General features: G+C 32.7%; 1 protein-coding gene across 1 annotated transcript; it reads right to left on the bottom strand.

Moving 5' to 3' along the window:
* Positions 1–486: 486 nt before the first annotated feature.
* LOC104091792 (wound-induced proteinase inhibitor 2-like) lies at positions 487–2,768 on the bottom strand. Its single transcript, XM_009597213.4, has 2 exons — positions 2,609–2,768; positions 487–1,788 (listed from the first exon to the last, which is right to left on the bottom strand). The coding sequence occupies exons 1-2, from the start codon at positions 2,652–2,654 to the stop codon at positions 644–646; spliced, it is 1,191 nt and encodes a 396-aa protein (XP_009595508.2). The 5' UTR covers positions 2,655–2,768; the 3' UTR covers positions 487–643.
* Between the last annotated feature and the right edge of the window lie 6,556 nt (positions 2,769–9,324).

Raw genomic sequence — 9,324 nt, 5'->3', positions numbered from 1 at the left:
ATATATATTTCATCTTATACTTCAAATTTTTAATTAAACCCACCCCAAAAGTCCATCAAATTGTCCAAAAATTGAGATTCAAACTCCTTAAGATATACTAAATCTATTTCAAATTTCCAACAATACCCACTCGAACAAATTTCAATTTCGGAAAAGAAAATACTCCCTCTAATGCACACACAAAAAAAGTACCATGGCAGTGATGGCACTATATGGAAAGACAGGGATGCAATGCATGTCAATCTCTCTAGTAAACAAAGTTTCTGAAATTGAAAAAAAAATAATGTGAATTTTGATCTTTTGCAGAAGCACAGCCACAAGTGGGCAGTGTCATACTTTCAGCAGATTTTCACATTAATTGAGCTAAAGAAAACTAATTAGATTTAACTTTTTGCATTTTCCCTGTAGCTGCTACAGAAGTTAATAATCAACTAAAAACAAAAGAGCACATTTAAAATGAAAGAAATGCAACAAAAGCATCACTAATTAACTAGAACAAACTAGTGCTCCATTTGTTATTAAACATTATGAAAACTAGCACAGAAGTGGAAAAGCTCCACTACCATATTACAGATTACTTTCAAGACAGAGCATATTGTCATGCCTTTGTTTCATACATAGATTACATATTATCAGTTAGGACTTAGGAAACAGCAACCTTAGACTTCTGGAGATCATTCTCCACTTCACGAACATATTCATCCACTTTGCTTACATATTCAGATTCTCCTTCACAAATAAAAGTTCCATTAGCACTGAAATAGTTGCAACCCTTCGTACCTCCACAACAATTGGTGCATATTTGATTATTTTTCTCTTCTTCTGAACGTGGACAAACTCCATAGGCAATTCTTGGATCACAATTTCGGGGACAAGCTTTTGGATTTCTAGGATCAGACTGTCCTTTACAAACAAAAGTTCCATTAGCACTGAAGTAGTTACAACCCTTCGTGCCTGCGCAACAGTTGGTGCATATTTGATTGTCCTCCTTTTCTTCTGAACGCGGGCAAACTCTATAGGCAATTCTTGGATCACAATTTCGGGGACAAGCTTTTGGATTTCTAGGATCAGACTGTCCTTTACAAACAAAAGTTCCATCAGCACTGAAATAGTTACAACCCTTCGTGCCTGCGCAACAGTTGGTGCATATTTGATTGTCCTTTTCTTCTGAACGCGGGCAAACTCCATAGTCAATTCTTGGATCACAATTTCGGGGACAAGCTTTTGGATTTCTAGGATCAGACTGTCCTTTACAAACAAAAGTTCCATCAGCACTGAAATAGTTACAACCCTTCGTGCCTGCGCAACAGTTGGTGCATATTTGATTGTCCTTCTTTTCTTCTGAACGCGGGCAAACTCCATAGGCGATTCTTGGATCACAATTTCGGGGACACGCTTTTGGATTTCTAGGATCAGACTGTCCTTTACAAACAAAAGTTTCATCAGCACTGAAGTAGTTACAACCCTTCGTGCCTGCGCAACAGTTGGTGCATATTTGATTGTCCTTCTTTTCTTCTAAACGCGGGCAAACTCCATAGGCAATTCTTGGATCACAATTTCGGGGACAAGCTTTTGGATTTCTAGGATCAGACTGTCCTTTACAAATAAAAGTTCCATCAGCACTGAAATAATTACAACCCTTCGTGCCTGCGCAACAGTTGGTGCATATTTGATTGTTCTTATCTTCTTCTAAACGTGGACAAACCCCATAAGCAATTCTTGGATCACAGTTAAAGGGACAAGCCTTGGCATCTGCATGTTCCACATTGCTTACAAGCAGAGACATTCCTACAACATAGCCAAATTAATTACCTTAAGAGTGTTGCACAATGGGTTCAAGTAATTGGGTAAGGGAGAAACTTAAAGAAAGGGAAATACATAGAACCTTCAATTATGTATGAGTCTTATTACCCTCGTGAACCAGTTTGAAGTGATACTATTACCTCCATATAAGGGCCCAAGGGCGAATTTACATGGACACTTGTGGGTAATCAAGACCCCTTACTTTTGACTAGAGTTAGTAAATTTGCTTAGGCAATTATAAAAATATTTAAATAAATATTGAGTGTGGACCACAGCTAAACTTCTTTTTCCTTTTCTTTTGAGATGAGAAAATATGTTTGAAATTTTATCTTTTTCAGCAATTCTTTTGTTTAATTTTTTTCACTTCTTAAATTCTTTTATTTTTATTTTTTTTATAATCATTTATTTTCTCCATCCTTAGTCATATACCTCCCACAGTGCACACACGGAGCACATCCTCAGGGGCATAAACACACAAGTCACCAACACCCAATGAGTCTCCAGCGAAAGAGATGAAGGAGAGACCAAAAAGTAAAAGAAAAAAGAATAAAATAAGGTAAAAAATTCAACAAAAAAGAAAAAATTAAAGATCAAAGATTTTTTTAATAAAAATGACATGTGGCACCAATTACCATATTTATTAAAACTAGAATTAGCCAAGAAAAAAAATAATAATACCACTTCAAGCGAGTTCAGGGGTAATAGGACTCTCGCACATTTAAAGGTTATAACGGAGTAAAGCGGACTATTTTGAGGGGATTTTTATATATTTTCCCTTAAATAAAGCTAAAAAGAAAAGCCTTACCAAATAAGAGGAGGAGAGCAAGGAAACTAACTCTGTGAACAGCCATAACTTACTATCTCCTGAGTTTACTGTTTTTCTTTTTGAGGATGGAGAGTGTTATCTTATGCATCTATTTATAGCAGATGAGCCATCTAATAAAACAACACATGAGAATGACTTGACATCGAGCCATCGAAGACGACTTTGTTTCATTTATATAATGTAAATACACGTGGCTTTCATTTCCTGGTGCCCATGAAAAACAATCCTTTGAGTATTTTTAAAAAACTGTAAGTTATTTGATGCAAATAATAACCAAAACAAAAGAGTTAATACCCTAAAACTCGTTTAAACTATACAACTTTTGTCAGTTGTCTACCTAAACTATCGCATGTCCCCGAAAATCTCCTGAACTATATCCCCTTCATAATAAAACCCCTTCGTCGCTTATATGGCATAATGAGTGTAATAAATCGTCAAAGAGCGCGTGAATGCTGAAAAAAGCCATTGAAATGGCCCAAGCACTACGGACCTACTCCAACTTTCGGAATCGTAATCCGACCCCGATATCAAAAAGTCAACCCCCTGATCAAACTTCCAAAAAATTCGGCTTTCGCCATTTCAAGCCTAAATTAGCTACATACCTCAAATTCACAGTCCGAACACGCTCATAAGTCCAAAATCACCCCAACGGAGCTAACGGAACCGACGGAACTTCGGAAGTTTAATGGCTAATTAGCCTTTCTTTTTAAAAATTTATATTTCTTTTTATTTTCTCCTTTTTCCTTTATATTTCACCTTCCTTCCTCTTCTTTTTACCTTTTTTTTTTCACCTTACTTCTCCGTTACTTCATCTGAATACATATAAAATTCTCTCTCTCTTGTCAAACCCCTAATCTTTTATACCGATTCAGGAGCAAAATCCTAGTTTTTATCTCGATTTTCGAACAAAGGCAAGAATAGACAAAGCAACTGAGGTTAGAACCAAGATTAATGGAGAAAATTGTTACTGAGAGAAGGTATAGCAATTCTCCGATGAGAGCAAAGTCCCCAATTAGAGCAGTTTTGCCAATTGACCCACTACTTTAAACCTTAGTCCTCTTTTTTATTTTTACCGTATAATTTTGTACAATGATATAATAAAGAGTTAAAATCTTAATTAAGTTTGTTTTTTAGATTAAGTTGAACAAATATCCACGTAGATTGGCACATGGCAGATTTTAAAAATAATTTAGAGCGTGTATTATACACACTAGAAAGAATGCAATGATGGAGTTTTTTTATTAAGGGGAATATAGTTTAGGGGGTTTTGGGGACATGTGATAGTTTAGATAGGCAACTGACAAAGGTTATATAGTTTAGGCGGGTTTTAGGGTATTAACTCATTTCAAAAACTACTACTATGTTGTTTCGGTTTCTTCTTTATTTTTCCTTGAGTCGAGGTCTACTAGAAACAACCTTCCTATCTTCACAAGATAGAATAAGGTTTGCGTTACATACTATCCTTTCCAGACTCCATTTTATGAGATTATACTGGATGTGTTGTTGTTGTTGATTATCGACTAAACTTCATTTTATATTTTATTGAAAGCCTCTGTTATACTACTCATCAAGTTTGTAAAAGGAACTTTGGTTCGCGACTTGCTTTATAATGGGTATTTTACATCTATATCCGATTTTTAGGTTATGATTGAACCTATACCTACTTTGCAAAAAAGAATTGCAAGCATACCCACTTTACAAACAACTTTAGAATTATCGGGTTTGAAGTTAAAAACAAATTAGTCTGAAGTGAAAAAATTACACTTCAGATGCACTTAAGGCCAAATAGGTCTGAAGTGGAACTAATGGTTTCATGCACTTAAGGCCAGTAAGTATGAAGTGAAAAATTGCACTTCAGATGCACTTATGGCCAAAAGATCTGAAATGCAACAAACGTTTTCCTTCACTTAAGGTCAATAAGTGTGAAGTGAAAAATTACAATTCAGATGCACTTAAGGCCAAATAGGTGTAAAGTGTAACCAATGATTTCATGCACTTAAGGCCAATAAGTCTGAAGTGAAAATTTGCACTTTAGATGCACTTAAGGCCAAAAGGTCTGAAGTGCAACCAACATTTTCATGCACTTAAGGCCAAATAGGCCTGAAGTGCAAATTGCCCAAAAACAAAAATTTGTTCTTCAAATTATAACAATCCAATACGATTTATTACCTAAATCTACTCTAAATGAGCTCATATTTGAAACATAACCTCCAAATATCATCAAGAACAAATGCCAATCATCAATTAGTCAAAACAACAATAAATCTAACAAACTCATTTTGCAATTAAGAAAAAGAAGAAGAAATAACCCTAAGTAATAGTAAAAAATAAAATGTCATAATAGCTCACCGCTGTAAAACATCTTAAACTACCTAAAAATATATTTACAAACACCATATGAAATTACTGTCACCCGAAGAAGAAGAAGAAGAAGAAGAAGAAAGAAGAGAAAAAGGCATGAGGTTGTTTAAAAAGTGGGTACAAGTTAAAAAAATAAAATTTAAAAGTGGGTATAGGTTAAATGGGGGAGGCCAAATAGGGCGCCCGTGCAATTGTTACCTTTATAATAAAATGTATCGTGGTAAGCCCATAGGATTAAAAGATCACTTTTGACCCGCGGCCGAAATTATTTATATCCAGTAAGCATAAAAGTATATAGAATTTGTATATTTTTTTATATAATATAAAATATATTTTTTCAACTATTATTTTGAGATTAGCTATACAATATCATTTTCTCTTTGTTGAATGTGTATTTCATCCCTACACCATACATGTATTATACACAACAAAAGGGAATAAAATTTGTTATGCTCTCTGCACGTGTCTTATTCTTATTCCTCTAGTGATAACCAACTTAGGAATCAATATAAAGTCAAATCTCTTTATAATAGTATGGTTTGTTTTGAGTTGTTTTGGCTACTATAGTAAAGTGCTGTTATAGAGGACATATAATATAATATAACATAAGAATCGATTCCGAGAAAACATGACTTTTATAGTGAATGATTATTATTCAAAAATATTGTTACAGAGAGGGCTGACTGTACAAAGAATATCATGAATACAAAATGACAAATAAAAAGTCTCTAGACACTTCTCACGGGTGAGAAGCTTCTAGTCCTAGGCTACCCTGGTGTATTTCTCAATATCTAATAGATGAAATTTATTGTGGGTGCAATAATGAGAAACATTACCAATTTATGGATTATTGTTTGCAACTTAAGTTTATATGATTGCATAGTAAAATCGGAAAAACTGATAAATTAATAAAAAAACGCACGGTAAAATTTCTGCTAACTTTTTTTAATTTGATTTAATATTTTAAAAACTAACTTATAGGTTGTTTGGTCAAACTTTTAAAATCAGCTTATTTTTGAAAAATATTTTTCTCAAAGGTGCTTTTAAAAAAAATACTTTTGGTGAGAAGCAATTTTTATTTGAATAATTTATTTGAAAAATATTTTTGAGCAATTTGGTCAAGTTTTTAAAAAGTGTTTTTAAGTGTATTTTCGGAGAAATACTATAAAAAAAAAATACTTTTGAAAAGAAGCTACTTTTCAGCTTATCAAAAACAACTTCTACTCAAAAGTACTATTTTCCTTTTAAAAAAATTCTTTTGACCAAAAAATACTCTTAGCAAAAAAAAGAGCTTTGACCAAATAGTATATAGATTAGTTAGATTAAAATATTAAGAAATTGTCATTAACTGGTTTATTTTTATTTTAATTTATTTATACATAAAACAACCGTAATTTAAGCCTAAATTCATTCTTTTAGGTTGGGTCGGTTATTGAGCCGCTCATATGAATCCAAGTAATTTTTGGGCGGATCATTAACTGGCTCATCCATTTTAACTTGCCTAAAATAAGCCTAACCGCTCATTTGATACCTTTAGTAAAAACTAATAAATGAGAGGAAATAACACTTCGATTACCCCAGTTATGATATATTCCCGTTTCTGATCCTTATAATTTTATACTAAATATATTTTCACAATCAATTAACTAAAATATATTCTTATAGTCTATTTTATCGAAAACATATTATATTTAAATTATTTTTTGAATTATATTACCCTGAAGTATGGAGTAATAATAATACAAAATTGATATATCACATGGCTAACTAAATGATGTAACGATTAAGAATTCAACAGATTTGTGAATATTCGCAAGCATATAGGTAAAAAGTTACACATTTTTAATTAATTGAAGGTCAAATGAGTATTTTCATATATTATAAGGATTAAATTAACAATTTTCAATATTCAAGGACTAAAGTTTCCGAAATCTAAATTCAGTAAACATGAATTTTTACAAATTATTGATATTTTGTGGAGTAACAGTTTTACAATATCAGAGACAGATAGTTAATTTTTTTGTTGGGTTATTTTTGTTTACAAACTTAGCAAAAAGGTGAAAGAAACATTTGGTATAACACGTGTGATATTTTGTTTATCTTTTGAAGTTGAGTTCTAAAGTTGGGCACCACAAATTATTGGTTCGACAAATATCACAACAATAGACGGCCGGCAACGTGTCAAAATTGTCATTGAACGATATGAAATGCTACACTCTTGCCCTACGTTCATATTTGAGGCTATCTACCGTAGAGGCGGAGCCACAATTTAAAATTTATGTGTTCGAAAGTTTAAATTTTTTAAGTTATTATGTAATAAATTAATAATTTATATATGTTCAATAAATTTATTAAAACAAATACATAATTTGATCTAAAGTTATTGAGTTCGACCGAATCCATAGATTCTACTCTCCATCCGTCCCTGATCCACGCTCACTAATACAAAAGTAACAGATAATTCCTCTAAATTCCTCACTGAAAAATATGTAGCTAGTGAGGACTGAGTTTTAGAACGTGTTCATTTAAAGGTTATCACTTGACACCTCTTCATAAAAAATATGTTATGTAATTAAATAAAAGAAGCTTTTTCGTGGGTTTAGTTGTTCTATATAAAATTTATACGTGACAGTAATTTGCGAACTTTTTATTTTTTGTAGTGATTTGTTAGCTAGGTTTAAAATAAAGGTAAATATGTCACTTTCTCAACAAAGACATGAATAAATCCAATAATTAATGAAGGGCAAAGATAATTATTTCGTTTAGTTATGTGGCGATTTCACTGTTTTCGCTAGTGATGGCAATGGGGTGGTGCGAGGGCGGGGTGTCACACCTCCTTTTTTTCGAGGGGATAGGGAAGTTTTTCCAATTAAACTGACATTAATCGAAATGAGATTATTTATTCAATTTCAGAGTCGCCACTTGGAATAATTTATGGTGTCCCAAGTCACCGATTTATTTTAAATCCCAAATCGAGAAAATTTGACTTTGTTCTAAAGTCTGCGAAACCAGAAGACCGGATAAGGAATTCTGTTTACCCGGGAGAAGGTGTGAGGCACTCCCGGATTCCGTGGTTTTAGCACGGTCGCTTTACAACCATATACCTGGCGTAATTGTTTGTTTAATTACGTATTTTAGAACTGATGTGCGTTTTATCTTTTACCGCTTTTAATTATTTGAATATTCGTGATTATGGAATTATCTCAAAATGAGTCACGCGTACGTATACTCATTTCGTTCTGCGCGTCAAGAATCATGTCACGCGTACGTGTACACAATTAATAACACTTTATTATTTTAGGATTGTTCGGTCAAAGTCACGCGAATGCGTACTTTGATTTATTTGTGAAAACCATAATCATGTCACACGAACGTGTACACAACTACGATAATAGATAAAATGCGCGCCTAAAGCATTGCTACTAGCGGTTTTAATGGGAGCTAGAATAAAAGAGCAACAAAATTATTTAAAGTCGACCTCAAAATATACGCCCGAATCCAAATTCATTTTTTTTTAACTCACAATCCAAAACTTGCTTTTAATTCTAATTATGTTCTCGGCGAATTTTTAGTTCAAAACAATTGACCAAATAAATGACGTGCATTCACCTTCTAAAATGGATAAAACTAACTAATCCATGCATGTACCCAAAATCAAATGAAAATCGGGAATTAGCACTGTTACCGGCGGTATTTTATATTAGTTACTGTTATGTGCTTACCCTATAGTTTTCCTTCTAACCCTCACTTTGTGCATTATATTAGAAAAGTTTATAATCCTACTTATAAAGGTTTTCCTCGCACAACCGTAAAGAGCGATATTTATAAATATAAACATGAATATGAACAATATTTGCGCTATTTATTTACTCATATAAATTATCGTGTTGCTATTACAACTGATATTGGTAGAAATGGTAATGACTGTGATTACCTTACTGCTACCAGTCATTGGATTGATGAGAATTGGATAATGCAAAAGCACATTATTGCTTATAGAATAATTAATTCACATCACACAGGGCAGTTTATTTCTAGCACGATTACGGATATTTGTAGATATTTTTGCATTAAAATAATATCAGTTTCAATGGATAATGCTACTAGTAACACAAATGTTGTAGCTTTGCTTACCACTACACTAAGTCCTGCATTTAGTAATATTTTTCATGTTAGATGTATTTGTCATGTTTACCATTTAATTGTGGGTGATGATATGCGAATTTTAAATGTTGAAATTGAAAAGGTTAAAATGGCTCTTAATTGACTTTTTTATTCAAACTGTAGAAGTAGACTTAGAGAATATTTTAAAAGATGCGATAAATTTGGCCTAA

Source organism: Nicotiana tomentosiformis, chromosome 3 (assembly GCF_000390325.3).
Source record: "Nicotiana tomentosiformis chromosome 3, ASM39032v3, whole genome shotgun sequence".
Taxonomy (NCBI): Eukaryota; Viridiplantae; Streptophyta; class Magnoliopsida; order Solanales; family Solanaceae; genus Nicotiana; species Nicotiana tomentosiformis.
Note: the sequence above shows the minus strand (reverse complement) of the source record. Positions and strands in the feature narration are given on the sequence as shown.

What these genes read in the sequence shown, in the direction of transcription:
- LOC104091792 (XM_009597213.4), bottom strand. Translation starts at nt 2,654, where the DNA reads ATGGCTGTTCACAGAGTTAGTTTCCTTGCTCTCCTCCTCTTATTTG. An exon ending in TGCTCTCCTCCTCTTATTTG is followed by an intron (nt 1,789 to 2,608) that starts GTAAGGCTTTTC and finishes GCTATGTTGTAG; the next exon opens with GAATGTCTCTGCTTGTAAGC.